Source organism: Macaca mulatta, chromosome 16 (genome assembly GCF_049350105.2).
Source record: "Macaca mulatta isolate MMU2019108-1 chromosome 16, T2T-MMU8v2.0, whole genome shotgun sequence".
NCBI lineage: Eukaryota > Metazoa > Chordata > Mammalia > Primates > Cercopithecidae > Macaca > Macaca mulatta.
The window spans coordinates 64092106-64108964 of record NC_133421.1 but is presented as its reverse complement, the minus strand read 5'-3'; the positions used below and the strand labels follow the sequence as shown (position 1 = coordinate 64108964).

The 16859-nt window shown below is 57.2% G+C and overlaps 1 protein-coding gene across 10 annotated transcripts; it reads right to left on the bottom strand.

The window, feature by feature from the left end:
• Positions 1-7315: 7315 nt before the first annotated feature.
• Positions 7316-16859, bottom strand: GRB7 (growth factor receptor bound protein 7). Of its 10 annotated transcripts, XM_077971488.1 has the most exons (17): positions 16429-16600; positions 16170-16208; positions 15640-15990; positions 12120-12279; positions 11860-12010; positions 11523-11679; positions 11276-11397; positions 11108-11185; positions 10396-10533; positions 9940-10050; positions 9618-9716; positions 9280-9360; positions 9065-9181; positions 8819-8879; positions 8607-8694; positions 8407-8500; positions 7316-7847 (listed from the first exon to the last, which is right to left on the bottom strand). In XM_077971488.1, exons 4-17 carry the CDS (start codon positions 12272-12274, stop codon positions 7701-7703), a joined length of 1599 nt encoding a protein of 532 aa, XP_077827614.1. In that variant the 5' UTR covers positions 12275-12279; positions 15640-15990; positions 16170-16208; positions 16429-16600; the 3' UTR covers positions 7316-7700. The 10 variants fall into 10 exon arrangements, with proteins under 10 accessions (XP_077827614.1, XP_077827615.1, XP_077827613.1 ...); XM_077971489.1 differs by lacking the exon at positions 16170-16208 and having other exon boundaries at positions 16429-16613; XM_077971487.1 differs by lacking the exon at positions 15640-15990 and having other exon boundaries at positions 16429-16605.

The following is a 16859-nucleotide window of genomic DNA, read 5'->3' as shown; positions in this document are numbered from 1 at the left end:
ACTTCCCGCGACGGCCGCTGGGTGTCACTGCAGCCGCGCGGCTGACCCGGCTCGGCGCCTGCGGGAGTGGGAGACGCTGGGACGCCGGGACTAGGCCGCCGCGCCGCACGCCAGTCTCGCCTGCCCGCGCCTGGAGGCCCCGCGACGCTGGGATGCGGCGCCCACACCTCCCTCCACCCGCCTGGCCAAGGGAGCACCCCCCGCGCCGCCCACCTACTCGCAGCGAGGCCCGGACTAAGCAGAGTTCCGCAGCGACCGGCTCGTTGCTGCGGCGCCACGCAAGCCACGAGACCTATGGCGCGTTCCCCCCGACCTCGCGGGGCCCAGTTCAAAGAGCCGCGAGCCCGACGCGCGCCCCCTGGCGAAGCCAGCGGCCTTGCCTCCGCAGAGACACGAGGGGCCGCCACGACCGCGGGTAGCTTGGTGAGGCCTGGCGCCTGTCGGCCCCGGCACGCGCGTGCGACCCGGGTGGTGGCGGAAGGGCGGGCAGCGGGGCAGATCGCCTCCGGCACAGGCCCAGAGCGGCTGAGAGACTGGTCCCCCATGCATCCTCCCCTACCCCAGCCTGCCCTGACAATCCAGCCTTACCCAGTCACCCACTGGCCCCAACACTAAGCTCCTTCAGTAGACGTGTGGGGCAGGGTGCCTTAGCCTGGGAGGAAGGAACCCAAAGATGGGGAATCTGTGTCGGGACTGACAGGTGGAAGAGAGCCAGGGTCGGCCAAGGCCGGGCAAAGAGATTCCCTGGATGGATGGGTGCGGTGACTCAGGCCTGTAATCCCAGCGCTTTGGGAGGCCAAGGCGGGGGGATCACTTGAGGTCAGGAGTTTGAGATCAGCCTGGCCAACATGGCAAAACACCGTCTATTAAAAATACAACAATTAGCTGGGCGTGGTGGCGCACGCCTGTAATCCCAAGCTACTCGGGAGGCTGAGGGAGGAGAATCGCTTGAACCCAGGGGGCAGAGGTTGCAGTGAGCTGAGATCAGCCAGTGCACTCCAGCCTGGGCGACAGAGTAAGACTTCAAAAAAAAAAAAAGAGAGAGAGAGATCCCTGGAATCTTTTGGGAGATTGGGGCAGTGCCAGTAGGAATGCCCTGGAGGACAGGACTCAGGGCACGGGAGTTGGGCAGGGGAATGCGGATGACAGTGCCTGTTGGTCACAGCTGCGTGAGGGTGCGGGTGGCTTACAGCTTCCCCTCCAACTCCAAGGTCAGAGGGCCCAGTTCCACTACCCAGACCTTAAGGAGATCCACGTGGTTGTCCTGAGGGGGTGGTTTCTGCCTTCCATTCTCCCTCAGTCTGCCCCAAACCACCCTAAGATAAACCTAATCCAAGTAAGAACAAAGTTCTTACGACAGAAACACAGCTCCAGTCCGGGCGCGGTGGCTCCCACCTGTAATCCAGCACTTTGGGAGGCTGAGGTGGGCAGATCACCTGAGGTTGGGAGTTCCAGAGACGAGCTTGACCAACATGGATAAACCCCGGCTCTACTAAAAATACAAAATTAGCTGGACGTGGTGGTTCATGTCTGTAATCCCAGCTACTCAGGAGGCTGAGGCAGGAGAACTGCTTGAACCCAGGAGGCAGAGGTTGCAGTAAACCAAGATCACACCATTGCACTCCAGCCTGGGCAACGGAGCGAAACTCCGTCTCAAAAAACGCAAAAACAAAAAAAGCGAAACAAACAACAACAACAACAAAAACGCAGCGCCAGCTAAACAGCCCCCCAGGTGCCCATCATAGAAAAACTTGCCCCTTCCTTGGGGTAGATGCAGCCCTGTGAGAGGGTGTCAGATGACATCATAACTCAACCCACATGGGATTGAATTTCAGGCCTCATCCCCATTTCCCAACACCGCCCCTTCCTGTATGGAGAGCCTCGGGAACCCTTGCGGAGCAGCCTCAGCGCTCTCCCCCGAAACCCCAGGATGGCCCACACCCCCAGGCTCTGCAGTCCAGTCTGCAACATCCAACTAACTCCCCCAGGATCCAACTTCTTTTCTGTCTCCCCCAGCTCAACTGAGAGCTCAGAGTCCTAATTGCCACTGCGTACTCCCCCTCAAGCCCCAAAGCTGAAGTTCTGCCAACAGCACAGGACAGGAAAGCAGTCTCTGCAGACCCCCACCACTGAGCGAGTTGGACCAAGCCCTGACCTCTCTGGGCCCTCTTTCTGTCTGTTGCACCAGATCAGTACTTCACTGGTTCAAGCCTTTTTCCTGAATATACCATAAGGCTCAAGTTCCAGATAGAAAGGCAGTGCATCCCCCATCACCACCCCAACCTGCCCCTCACGCCCCTGCCAGAACCCTTGGGTCTGGGAAGCAGTTCGAAAACTGCTTATTGGATAGTTTGGAAAAAGAATCCTTCCAAGTGGCTTTGGGCTCCCCTCTCTGTGTCCTGTCCTTCCTCTTTTCGTCCCTCATCAGGGTGCCTGGCACTGGGGCCCAAGGAAGGAGCCAGACAGGGTCCCTGACCTGATGTTGAACCCTCGGGCCTGTCCACCACCCGTGAACTTGGATGTTGCAGAACTGGCCAGGGCTTTGTCTGGATGCCCCGCCCATGGAGGTGGGCTCCCCTAGAATCATGCCCATCCCCATCCCAAAGTCCAGAGCGTTGGCAGCAGTCCTCCCTCCCCTCCACACTTGAGCAGGCAGGGAGGCCAACACTGTAGCCACACCCTCCACAGAACCCCTACCCTAAAGGCCCATAGTGCTGCCAAGGATGGCAGTGTTCCCTGGCACCCGGCTCCCACCAGCCACGCTGGCCCCGGGAAGCCAGAATGTGTAATGCATGGCAGGCAGCACTTCGTGTCAACTCCCCAGATGTGGGCTCTGTCACCCTCTCTCAGTACTGGGTCCTCCTCTGCATGGAAAGATGATGAGGAATTTCCCCTTTGCCCTCAAGATTTTTTCTGAAATGGTTTTAATAAGTACATATCATTTTACAATGAAACCCAATAAATCAATTTTGAAAAGACAGTATCTGAGGTCCCAGCCCCCTTCCTCTCCCCCAGAGAAGCCCCTGCTTCCCCTCTCACCAGCCTGGATTTTCTCAGAACCACAGGCTTCCCCGATCTAGCCCTGTAGCTGTCCTTGGCAGTCCTTTCTGCTGTCTGACCAATGTAGGTCATGCTGCAGTCTCTGAGGTAGAGCAGCAGCCTTCCCACATCCTCAGAGCTGGGGGATCTTACCCGGGGGTCCCACTGTGAGCTGGCCCTGAGAGGGTCCCTGTCCCCCCAAACTCTTAGCAGCTATATCTCCAAAAAGCCAGAAATCTTAGACACTCACCAAGAATGGGCTGCTGCTGGTCTCAGGTAACCCGATCAGGGCCAAGTGCTGCCCCCTCTAAGGGCTCCCAGCAGCCTAGTCCCTCACAGTGGCCAGCACTGAGAAGGGAGGGGGCAGAGAACAAAGGCTAGAGCAGGGCAGGGCTGCATTTCACCACCTGCCACTGGGCTGAGTCTGGCCTCTGTCCCGAACTCCCTCTGTGACGCCAGGTGAGTCCCTGTCTTTGTCTGAACCTCAGTTTCCAATTTGTAAAGTGGGAAGGACATCTGTCTCACAGTCTCCAATTAGCCGATTAGCAGAGAGGCTTTATCCCTGCCCAGTGCCTCAGGCTGTGAAGGGACACTGGGTCCTCTTTTTGTGCAGTCTAAACCCCTGGACATGCTGAAGAGGCGACTCACCTTGACCCCTTTCTCTCACTCCAGCCTGGAACCCTGGCACCCACACCTCAGAGGTGGCCCTGGGCACCCATGGCCAGCCACAGAGCTGACACCACCCTGTTCAGTGCTCGAGCCGCAGCCTGTGGTGGGGATGGCTCTGGGAACCGTGGCGGGTGGCAGGCAGCAAGTTGCACTGGGTCCTGCCTCCAGACCTGCTAAAAAGAAGCAGAATCTGCCACCCTTCCTGCCGTTGGGCTGCAGTAAGTTCTTCCAGCAGATTCCCAGGAGGTCCCAGGCTGGGGTGTGCATGAGACCTCTCTGCCCACCTCTGTCTGCCAGGCCTGGTCCCAGCTTCCCAGCCTGGGGTTAGCCAAGGATGGGGGTGCCTTGGTCAGGAGTGGCTGCCAGGGCTGCCAAGCCCCGCTCAGGGGTTCACTGTAGAGGCTGCACGGTCTCAAGGTCAGCTCAGGACAACCCTCCAGGCCAGAGACCATGGCTGCAGGACAGGGAGGGGCTCTCTCAGGGAGGACCCCCGTAGGCCACTATTGCTGTCACTGTGGCTGAGGAATGCCACCTGGACGTCAGCCAGACAGGGGAAGCAGAACATGCCCAGACCTGGTCCTCAGACCTGGGTTGGAATCTTGGCTCTCCCACTGTGATCTGGGGCCAGGCTGCCCCCCGGGCCATCAGTGTCCTCACCTACAAAACGGCGTCTCACCACCTCCTGTCCAGGCAGTCCCAAAGATTTGAGGAGGGGCTCTCCATGAAAACATATCAGTATCTAATAGAATATCCAAGCATATACAAAGGTGGAGAGGATAATTTAACAAATCCCCACATACCTAGTACCTGTCACCAAGCTTCAACCAATATCAACAACCAATGTCAACTCATGGCCATACCATGACTATGGCCATACCATGACTATGCCCACACCCTCTCCTTTAACCTCTGGATTTTATGTTTTTATTTTTATTTTTTGAGACAAGGTCATGTTATGTGGCCCAAGCTGGAGTGCAGTGATGTAATCATGGTTCACACCAGCCTCGACCTCCTGGGCTCAAACCATCCTCCCACCCCAGCCTCCCAGGTAGCTGGGACCACAGATGCATGTCACCACACCTGGCTAATTTTTTTATTTTTTATTTTTGTAGACAGAGGGCCTCACTGTGTTGCCCAGGCTGGTCTCAAACTCCTCCCACCTCAGCATCCCAAAGTGCTGGGATTACAGGCATGATCCACTGTGTCTGGCCACCTCTGGGTTATTTTAAAAACAAAGCTTCAGCATTACTCAGTGTACCCAGGTAATAAACCTGCACATGTACTCCCTGAATCTAAAATAAAAGTTGAAAAAGAAAAAAGAAAAAGAATAAAAACAAAGCTGAGACATCATATGATCTCACCTTTAAGTACTTCGTAATGAATTTCTGAAAGATAAAGGCTTAGAAAAACCATAACTGCAATACCATTATTACACTTTAAAAAGTTAGCCATAATCCCTCAGTATCATCAAATGTCTGATCAGAATTCAAATTTCCCCCAGTTGCTCATAAATGCTTTTTACAGTCAGTATGGATTTGAATCAAAGGTCAACACATCATTTGGTTGATAAATGTCTAAATTTCTTGAAATCTAGAGATTGCCCATCTTTTCTTGTAATTTTGTTGCTGTTGAAGAAGAAACTGGGTTGTCTGTTCTGTAGAATTTCCCAATCTGGATATTTGTCATTGTTTCCTTTGTATTTCCTGTAAACTAGTTGTTGAATCCAAGGAATCAGATTCAAGTTTGGTGTTTTGACAAAAACAATGACTAGTTGGGGTTCACATGTCTGCAGGAGGGTCTGTCTCCTGAGTTGAGCAGCAAGTTCAGGTGCAGTGAATCTGATACATTTATTAACGAGCTCCCATCAGGTAAAAGCTCAAACTAAAAAACTCTTAGACAAGGCTGGGCACGGTGGCTTGTGTCTGTAATCCCAGCACTTTGGGAGGACAAGGTGGGTGGATCACTTGAGGTCAGGAGTTCAAGGCCAGCCTGGCCAATATGGTGAAACCCCGTCTCTACCACAAATACAAAAAATTAGCCAGGCATGGTGGCAAGCGCCTGTAATCCCAGTTACTTGGGAGGATGAGGCAGGAGAATTGCTTGAACCCAGGAGGTGGAGGTTGTAGTGAGCTGAGACCGTGCCACTGCATTCTAGCTTGTGCAGTAAAGTGAGACTCCATCTCAAAAAACAAAATAAAAAAACCTCTTAGACAAAAACATAGACTGGTGTGAGCAGTGGGCAGAGGCCAGACATCTGTCTCAGTCTCCAATGAGCTGATTGACAGAGAGGCTAACAATAGAATATTATCTAGGCTTAATTGGAGGCACAGGAGAGTGGTGGATTTATTTATTTATTTATTTATTTACTTACTTACTTACTTACTTACTTTTGAGACTGAGTCTTGCTCTTGTTGTCCAGGCTGGAGTGCAGTGGCATGATCTCGGCTCACTGCAACCTCCGCCTCCTGGGTTCAAGCGGTTCTCCTGCCTCAGCCTCCCTAGTAGCTGGGATTACAGGCGCCCGCCACCATGCCCCAGCTAATTTGTGTATTTTTAGTAGAGATGGGGTTGTGCCATGTTGGCCAGGCTGGTCTCGAATTCCTGACCTCAGCCTCCCAAAGTGCTGGGATCACAGCTGTGAGCCACCGCGCCCGGCCAGGAGTGGTGGATTTAGATTTGGGAAAGATCGCTCTGGGTGCTGAAGGATGTGTTGGAGAGCGAAGCCAGATGCAGAGGGCTGAATGCTAGCAGGTTCCATTTATATGGCTTTCTGGAAGGGGCAGAACTAGGACAGAAAGGTTTCAGGTTGGGGAGGAGGGAGCAGGGTTGGTAGTAGGGGACACAGGGACTTGTGGGGGGCAATGGGGCCGTTCTGTGTCTTGGTGGTGGGGCTGGATGCATAACTGTGTACATGCTGGGGCCAACTGTCCCACCAGCTAGTCCAGGACCAGCGGAGGACAAGCATGCTGTTGGACTCATCTGCAACTCCCAGGCCCTGTTAGTTACCCCTCGAGGCTTAGACTGTCAGGAAATCTCTCTGGGATGATGGTCTCTTGTCCATTCACTTAGCAATGACTGGGCGCCCACTATGTGTCAGGCTGCATGGTGGGCACTGGAGACTCTCAGATAACCATGACCACTCCTGCCCTTGAGGAACACCCAGGCAGGCAGGGACATGGCCTCGATCCATTTGACACTTTCACCAAGGCTTCCACAGGTGCCCACCTCTCTGGGTCTCCCCCCCACGCCTTTTTTTTTTTTTCCAGACAGGGTCTCACTCTGTCACCCAGGCTGAGTGCAGTGGTGCAATCTCAGTTCACTGCAGCCTTGATATCCCAGGCTCAAGGGACAAGGGATCCTCCCACCTCAGCCTCCTGAGTAGCTGGGACTACAGGTACCCACCACCACGCCCGGCTCATTTTTTTATTTTTTGTTGGGATAGGGTCTTGCCATGTTGCCCAGGCTGGTCTCAAATTCCTGGACTCAAGTGATCCTCCTACCTTGGCCTCCCAAGGTGCTGGGATTATAGGCGTGAGCCACCACACCCAGCTCTGGTTCCCTTCTTGACTTCAGCCAGCCAGGCCTTGCTAGACAGAACTCATAGGTATATCAAAAAATAATCTTTATTGTCACTGGTATAAAACAGAGCAGATCAACTGGCCTCTCAGTCTGTACAGAGTGTGGGGCATGAGACTGCCTGGGCTGCCCCCAATTCTCCCATAATGCCCTGCCCTAGAGCAGCAACTCCGGAGCTAGGAGAAGGGGAGGGGCCACCCCAGGCCTTCCCTTGAGGAGAGGGGTCAGGAGTGAACTGGAGCAGGGGCTGGTTTCTACCTGAGGGAGGCAAAGAAGCAGAGGAGAAAACTGGAGTGGGGGAACCCTTCCGCTCCTCATCCCGTTCCCCGCTGCCACGTCCCAGAGTCCACTGGATGGGTGGAGAGGCGGTGGGCAGCCTGAAGGCGGGCTGAGGCATGAGCCAGTCCATGGCCTGGTCAGAGGGCCACCCGCGTGCAGCAGTGGCGCAGCAAGCATGGCAGGATGCCACGGTTCAGCTGGTGGAACTCCACGAGCTGCAGCAGGTCAGTGAAGCGGGTCTGGCCATCATCCATGCTGAAGTACAGGCGGCCCTCCTCCTCGCTCTGGGGTACAGTAGAAGGGGGGAAGGTCAGGGAGGGGCCCGAGGCTTAGGGAGCTCCCTCCTGGGCCAGGGCCCCACCCATTTCATTTTCTTCTTTTTTCTTTTCTTTTCTTTCTTTTCTTTTTTCTTTTTTTTTTTTTTTGGAGACAGGGTTTTCTCACTCTGTCATCCAGGCTGGAGTGTGGTGGTGCCACCATGGCTCACTGCAGCCTTGACCCTCTGGGCTCAAGCAATGCTCCCACCTCAGCCTCCTGAGTAGCTGGGACTACAGGTGTGCACCACCATGCCTGGCTCATTTTTAAATTATTTGTAGAGATGGGGTCTCCCTGTGTTGCCCAGGCTGGTCTCGAACTCCTGGGCTCAAACCATTCTCCCACCTTGGCCTTCCCAAGTGCTGGGATTACAGGTGTGAGCCACCGCACTCAGCCTCCCACTTCTTGGGCAGGGAAAAGGGAGACGCACTAGGGGCCAGGGAGCCTCTGGAGGGGCCTGGTGAGGAGGACAGGTTGCTGGGAGTCCTGTGTCTCATTGCAGGACTCCGGGGACGCAGAGAAGCTCACCGGCAGGATGAGATAATGCTTCACTTTCTGCAGGTGGCACAAAGAGAGGACAAAGCCCTGGGGGTTCCGCTGACTCTCCCGGACCAGGAACAGGCTGCCAGAAGACAGGAGATAGGGCAGCATTACCCGAGGACCCATGGCTGCCACCTGGACCCCAGTCTCTCTTATCCCTGGGTCTGTTGCCCGGCCCTGCCCCTTACCCGTCTACCAAGCCCTGCTGTCCAATAAGCCGCTGGCTCTCCTCACGGGAAATGCGCCCGTGGAACCAGAGTTGGGTGCGGTGGATGGCTGCGGTGGGGAAGGACATGGGCAGTCACTTTGGGGAGGGGACCCCTATACCATCTGCTCCCCACTGAGAATGCAAAGAGAAGTCGAGGCAGCCCCTGCCCCAGGACTCAGGGCCATCACACACCTGCACTGAGGCTCGTGCCGGAGGCCGGCGTAGGCAGGCTGAGGCGGTGGTTTGTCTTCTTCTGTGGAGCAGTGGGAGATATGGGAGAGTCGGGGTGTGCTTGCGGGCATTACCCAGCACCTCAGGAAGGTAGAGCACTTCTCCCCAGCCAGGGGGCCTCCCCCTGCCCCTCTTCCTCCCTCCTATTTCAGGGATCCCACCCAGAGAGTGGGTCCCCAGCACCAACACACAGGCAGCAGGCCTCACCCTCCAGGCGTGGGCCTCCTCCAGGGCCACACTCAGAGCCTCCCGGGGGTTCTCAATGACGCGCCCGGCATGGCCAGAGAAGTCCATGGCCACCAGGGTATTATCTGAGACACTTCTCTGGAGATGGAAGGAGAGGGGAGAGGTCAGAACAGGGCCCAGGTACCCCTAAGACAGGGCCTGCGTGCCCACCCTTCCATCCCCTTGTGCGCACTCACCAAGGGTGGGGAACCCAAACAAGGCGGACGCAGATGGCGAGACTGTGCCTGCTGGTAATTCCTGTACAGCTGCACCCCGTACTGGGGGTGGGGAGAGAAAGAGCGCTTGAGGTCGAGAGGTCCTGGGGGCGTGGCTGTGACCCCCCTTCAAACCAGGACTTGCCCAGACTAGGGCTGTGTTTCTGCCTTCAATGGGCGCTTCCTGTAACTTCAGGCTTGGACTGAGCGTTATCAGAGAGCAAGGCTGTGATGCCCTCCTCATTCCTGAGACTTCCTGGGGGCAGAGCTGGGAATCCCTCTGGCCAGATCAGCCCCCCATGCCACTCCCAGGGTCTCACCTTGAAGAGGCGGAAGGCAGCCAGCCAGCAGGTGCGGCTCTGCTCATCTTCACTGCAGAAGATCCGAAGCCCCTTGTGGCCATTTCGAAGCTTGTTGGGCTGCGGAGAGAGGAAACTGGCTGGTCCCGTATCTGCCTTTGGGACTACATGTCTGTCCCTGCTCCACAGAGCAGAGCAGGATCCAGGGAGTTTCCAGCAGGCCAGGGTGCAGGGAGAGGAGTCTGGGCATCTGGATTGGGACTCAGAAGCCCTAGGCAGGATCCAGGGGCCTGAGCAGTTCCTGCTTCCGCAGGCCAGGGGCCAGGCCTGGCCAGGTCTTCACCTTGACACAGAAGCCAAAGTCGGTGGGCATCCCGTAGAGCTTGCGGCCTTGCGTCACCACGTACACGTTGGACTCGTTCACATCTGCCACGTATTGCAGGTGCCTCGGATCCTGAGCAGCACGAGTGAGCAGGACTTGGTACAGGTGGACCCCACCCGCTATTACCTCCCCCCACAAGCCAGGTGGGGAGATTTCAGGACCAGAGAGGGGCAGGGGAGTGCCCAGGGTCACAGAGCAAATAGAAGTAGAGCCAGGACTTAAACTCAGGTCATCTTTTCTCCTGCTACCTCCCTGGGCAGGTGAGCTGGGCAAGGATGTAGGGAGAGATGGTAAACTGGAGGTGGTTGGCCTGGGGGGCACGGGGGGAGAAGGGCTCAGGGGTTCCAGCAAAGAAGGGGCAACTTCTAAAAGGACCAGGGACTGCAGAGGCTGGAGCTGGCACTCTCAAGACCTCACCTTAGAGGTGCCCTTGGTGGAGTAATAGAGGCCAGATCGGCGCAAGAAGCAGAAAAAGCGTTTCCAAAGCTTCCGTCCTGAACCCCGCAGCTGCAGAAAGCCCTGGATCTCAGGGAAGCTGCCAGCATTCAGGAAGTTCTGAGCCAGAGAAGAGAAGAGAGTGGGAGGTCTGGCCTCCTCCCTTCCCCTCTACCACCAGATGTCTTCTTTTTCTTTTTGAGATGGGGTCTTATGCTAGTGCAGTGGCACGATCACAGCTCACTGCAACCTTGACCTCCCGAGCTCAAGTGATCCTCCCACCTCAGCCTCCCAAGCACCTGAGACCAGGCTCATGCCACCATTCCTGGCCTTTTCCTTTTTTTTTTTTTTTTTTTTTTTGGAGAGACAAGGTCTCACTATGTTGCCCAGGGTGGTCTCAAACTTCTGGGCTCAAGTAATCCTCCTGCCTCAACCTCCCAAAGTGCTGGGATTACAGGCATGAGCCACCACACCCAGCCCACCCTCAGGTTTTTACAAGGAAATGCTCCACATGCATTTCTCGCCCCCATTTAACAGAAGAAACTGATGCTCAGGTAGGGAAAGTGAGTTGTCCCCAGTCACACAGGACTGTGGTTTGGCTCTTTCTACCACATAGAGGGGAGGCACAGGACCTAAGGGCGGAGAAGCACTGGTCAGTTCTGGGGAGTCGTGAAATGGGGGGGGGTCTCCCCACCTGGATGAGGTCTTCATGGGATATACCAGTGTGTGCATCGAGACAGCTGGAGACCATTTTTTCTGGGAACAGGGAGTGCTGAGGGTAGAAAAGTGTCAGGGGTCAGGGCTCCAGTGTCCGGTTCAGGCTCAGGGCATCCCAGCGCCCAGACAGCCCTCACACACTCACTGGGGAGCTCTTGAACAGTTCGTACTTGGCGAAGTTTTTCCGGAAGACGAAGCGGCTATCTCCGCCCACGGGCCAGGCAGCCTGCACTTCCACCACGGACTCGTGGTCCTCCAAACCCCGCTCTGGGGTCAAGGGCAAAAAGCAGGGGTTATTGGAGATCAACCAGATCTCCCAGATGAGTCACATGCCTAGCCCAAGATGCGAGACATCACCTCCCAGCCTGGGTAGTTCCATGCACCCGACTTACCCAGTGCTAGGTGGGGGTGGCACTCCACCAGCCCCCAGGTCTCGTCGCTCAAAGCGTGAGCTCGCTGCACCAGCATTTCACACACATGGCGAGCTGTGGCACCTGCCGCCACCTCCACAGACCTGCAGGCCCCGTCCTCACTGTACACCTTTACTACCTGTGCCCCAGGAATTGCAGATGACTTGAGGGGAGGCAAAGGGTGATTCCTTCCCTTTCCGCACCTGCTAGACCCTCAGGGACTCCTAACCAAGATCCCCCGCCTCCATGGAAATGGCTGTGTATCTCCCACAGATCCAGAACCCTGCATCCCTCCCTTCCCTTCTGAGGGACAACTCACATGGGGGCGGCTGGCATCGCGGGGGAGCAGCCCTCTTGCACTAGAGGGGCCCCCAAGAATGGGGCTCTGTGAGGGAGGACTGCAGAGCTCAGGGAAGGGGTTGGGGATGGAGGGGAGGGAGGTGGCACGCCGCTCCTCCTCTCGAAGTTTCCTGTGGCAAGAAGAAAAAGGGAGAGAGGTGTGGGGAAAGGAGCAGTGGCCTGCAAGCCTCTGTGTATTATCCAGCACTGACCTCCCCCAAGCCCCACATCCCATCGTACCTGCCGGTGGTTGGGATGAGGAGAGGCTGGGACCTCTTTACCTCCTCAGGCAGAGAGGTATCAGGGGGCCGGGGAGTCCCAGGAGGGGTCCCGGGGGCTGGGCAAAGGTCTTCCGGAGAGCTGCCAAGATGAGGTGGAGACAGATCCAGCTCCATGGCATCTGAGGGAGAGAGGGGCAGAATGGAACCAGTTGTGTCAGTTGTATGCCCTTGTCCTGGGGAGAGGGGACTAGAGAAATCAGACCTCCTGACCTCACACGGTGGTTAGGGTGCCCCTCAGAGTTTACCTAGCACCTCACTGCTCTAACTGGAGTTTCCCTGAAGCCCTTGGGGAAAGACAGAATGAGCCTCATTTTATAAAAGGGGACACTGAGTCTCTGAGAAGGAAGCATTCTTACCCTCAGTCACAGGTGAGTCGGGGAGTAGAACCTGGTGCCCTGAGTCACAGGTGAGTCAGGAGTAGAACCTGGTGTTTAGACTCCAAGTCCAGTGCTCTTTCTGGTTTTTTTGTTTTTTTTTTTTTCACTGCAACCTCTGCCTCCTGGGTTCAAGCGATTCTCTTGCCTTAACCTCCCGAGTAACTGGGATTATAGGTGCATGCCACCATGCCCAGCTAATTTTTGTATTTTTAGTAGAGATAGGGTTTCACCACGTTGGCCAGGCTGGTCTCGAACTCCTGATCCGTCCGCCTTGGCCTCCCAAAGTGCTGGGATTACAGGCGTGAGCCACTGCGCCCAGCTCCAGTGCTCTTTCTTTAGCACAAAGTTGCTCACAGGAAGAGCTGAGGGTCCACCCACCACAAGCCTGGTGGTCACAACAGATTTCACAACCCACACACTCTCAGGCTCAGCCCTCAGGGTCAGGGCAAAGGTCCACTCCTTTGCCTCCACGCGTGGGGCACTCACTGCTCCAGGCACTGCCCGGGTTTTTCCAGCACTGTGTTGCCAGACCCAGTTGCCAGAGCCTGTTCGTACTTGGTGAAATTTGGCCTGCCCAAGTGATGAGTGATGCAGGGGGGAGAAGGAGGTGGGGAAGGATGGGAGCCCGAAAGTCAGGAGAGCCGGCTCCGCTTCAGTGCAAGGGGGAGAGCAGACCTGGGGTAGGTGTCCTGGCCACAGCAGCCCCTAAACCTTGCGTACCCTCCCCAGGCCATCCTCCTGCCCAACTCTTTCCTGAGGCTCCAATGCTAGAGCCACTTCCTCTGAGAAGCCTTCCTGGCTTTCCACATTCTGAGTGAACGACTCCCTCTCAGCACTGTGCAGGGGCTACATCATCCATTACTGCGCACCTGTCCTATCCACTCATTTGTCCAAGGGCACCCGGTACCCCCAGGCAAGGCCAATCTCACCCATGTCTTATCACTTACAGGGGCTGCACAGACACTCAGGACAAGTAAAGACAGGAGGGCCGGCAAAGGCGAGCACTAGAGGTGGAGGTGGGGCTGGCCCCTCCTCCTCAGGAACCAGGCAGACCCCTTTGGCTGGACTGAGACCTGGGAGAACCTGCAATCCCAGCCCCTAGCCTGTTCTCCGAACACTGGGCCAGTACTATGAGGCCACCTGGGGCACCTGGGATTGACCCCTCAGGAGGGCGCAGGCACCTGACCCCTCAGTGAGGGCATCAGGGGATTTGGGGGACAGGTGAGTCAGGGCAGGCGGGACAACACTGCCTAGGGCTCTCCATTCAACCTTGACTCATCCACACAACTTCCTGGCTTAGGAGAAACAAAAACAGCCCTGCCTCTACCCTCCCCCCAACTCCCCAACCCAATGGTAGCCACAGCCGAATGGGGGAGGCATGGGGCTGGGAACAGGATGGGGGAGGAACATGTGGGGCCTGAGGCTCCTCTGACATCACCTCCTCCTCCCCACCCTCGGCCTTGCTCCAGGCCAGGTGGGACCTGTGATCTGCTCTCACCCCCAGTGCCAAACCACCGCCTTGCCAGGGAGTCCCTCACCTGGGAAAGAGAGAGGCAATGCCCGGCCTGGATTCAGAGGCCCATTTGGAGAGAAGCCAGTGTCCCAGCGGTGCCCCTCCCCACCCAAAGCATCGCTCAGAGCCCCCGCCCCGTGTGGATGAGGTTCCTCCCGACACATTCTCCTGGGTGTCCTGGCCAGAGGGGTACCACAGGAGCAGGAGCAGAAAGGGAAAACACTCAAAAAGACAGACAGGATGAAGGGCCAGGGAGGGGGCCCAGGGTCTGGCCAGGAGGGGCAAGATATACCCGCCACCCGCTAGCAAGAGACACCAGCACCTCAATATCAGAACACGATCCCCCACTCCCACCCCAGTCTACCCTCCAAACAGCCCCGGTCTCCAAACAGCCCTGGTGACTTCATTCCAGGTTGCAGGGGGCCAACAGTGGGATGGGGAGAGGAGCAGAGAATTCAGGAGGGCAGCGATTGGAAGGGGTTAGAAGTGGATTTGAATCACATTACAGCCTGGCCTCAGAGATCAGAGAGGGCCAGCCTAAGGCTGGGGTTTGCCTTCAGATCCCCCCACCCGGGCCCTTCAGCCCCTTCTAAGGCTGGAGGCGGGTGGAATCCTCAAGACCAAAGAGGCGAGCAGGGAGGGGAAGGGCTCCTGGCTGTAGGCCTGGCAGCTTAGAGATCTGGAGTTTTGAAACTGAGGCACCGGGAAAGTTTCGGTTGGAAAAACCGACCCCCAAAATCAGTTTGTCCCCTCAACGAGGTAACTCCGGCGGTGTCTTCCCAGCTGCCTCCTCCCCCAGTGGCTCCAGCCCCACCCGCGTTCCCGTCCTCCCAACCTCCTTGTTTACTTCCTGAATCACGCCCCACCTGGCTGGCCCTAAGGGCGGGTGGCGGGGCCCGGTGTTCAGGGCCAACAGAAAACAACTCTACTTCCCAGAGTAGGGGGAAGGGCTTGCGGGACTGAGGCCTGGGCCAGGGGCCTGGATGTGGCGGGAGCGTCCCTGTCCGCCCAGTACTCCACGCCCCGCCCCCACGGGACAGGCTTATAACCTTTTAGGGTGCAGGGCCCAGGTGAGAAGGTGAGAAACCCCTGGATGACTCCTAGTAGAAGGGAGGACCCAGGACTCTGAGGCCCCGCCCACTCTCACTCAGGAAAAATACCCAATGAGAGAAGGCGGGGCAGCTCTTTTAAAGTTTAATTCGGGAAGAATGCTGGAGTGTCTGTGCGGTTAATCATTACAGGCTGCCTGCTTCCATGAGGTCCCCCCACCCCGCACACAGCAGGATATCAGGAGAGAGCAGAGTCCAAGACCGGCGGACCAAAAGGGAGCATTCCTGGTGGGCAGTGAGGCTGGAGCGGGGCGGCGAGGGGGGGTTCCACCTTGCCGGCAGGTGCATTCTCTGTCCTCAATCTGCCAGGGAGACCCAGACCGGGTACCTGGGTCTCTCCTTAGCCTCATCAAGCAGAGGAAACCATCTGCCATCCCCTACCCCACTCTCCCCAGGCCCCACCGCACTGCAGAGCCCCTCACCCACCCCTCTAGCCTTCCTGGCCACTTCATGCTGAAGCCAGGAGGGACCCCGGCTCACCCGGCCTCCACTTTCCCACCCGAGGGCCGGAGGCGATGTTGCTGAGCAGGGCATACAGTCTGGAGAGATGGAGCCTCAACAATTTAGAGGATCCCTCTCCTTCACCGTCCTCCAAAGTGGAGGGGGCCCTCCCCACATCTCCCCGCAGCCCGCGGAGACGTCTGTCTTAGAGACTTGGGGAAACCCAAACTGGGGTAAACTGGGCGAGCCAGGGAGTGAGGGCGGCTCTCCCAGGGTGTGCGGGGAGGGGCCAGTTTCAGCGGGAAAGCCAAGTCGGAGGAGAGAATCAGGTCTTCCTTCCCATTCTCGCTGCTGGCTTCGGGGAGGTGTACCGGGAGGGAACAAGGAGGGCTGGAAACCAGGATGGGGACGAAAGAGGGCGGGTGGGGAGGAGGGGGCGGGGTGGGAGATGGGAGGAAAAGAGAAAAGTGGGAGGCCGAGCAACCCAGCAGGAGACCCAGCCTTTCCCTACCGGCCCCCAGACCGGCCGTGCCTGCCCCCAAAGGATGAATGCCCGCTTGGGTTCTTACCTGAACCCCGAACATCAGGACACCCGGCTGGGACCACGTCTTCAGGGAGGGAGACGCCAGGCCCTTAAGTACCTGTCCCCCTCCAGCCCCCGCCCCGGGCCTGACATCACCGAGCGGGGGAGGGGGAGAGCCAGGTGGCTCCAATCCGCCCACCTGGGCCGACGGCCAGTTCGGCCGGAGACGGGCACAGCCTGGGGCCCTGGTGCGGCTGGGGGTTGCCTGGCAGGCTGTTGTCTGAGACCGATCTCTGTCCCCTTACCTGGAGGAGCCCCAGCAGGAGTAGCAGGACACCCGTTCCGAAGTCTGGCTCCGTCTAGGAAACCCCAGATTCCTGGATTTTATTTCAGATCCACTCCCGCTTCTCTACAGGTGGTAGGAGGGTGTCCCGACTTCGGACAGAGAAGTCAGGGCCGGGGGAGCCCTGTGTGTCCAGATTCCAGGCCCAAGGAAACTAAAATTATCTTGGGCAGATGGGGGCGTGTCCAGGGGAGGCGCCTGGGAGGAGGAAGCCTGGGAGGAGGGTGGGGACTCCCTGACACTCTACGCCAACTGGGATTGTTTTTGCCCTTCCTAGCCTGGCAGCAGGTGCCAAGAGAGGGTGCAGGTGCCTAGGAAGAGGCGGGGAAGACAGCCGAACAGACAGCACCAACAGCGAAGATCAAGAGTCCCGACCACCTGGGAGGGCGGGGG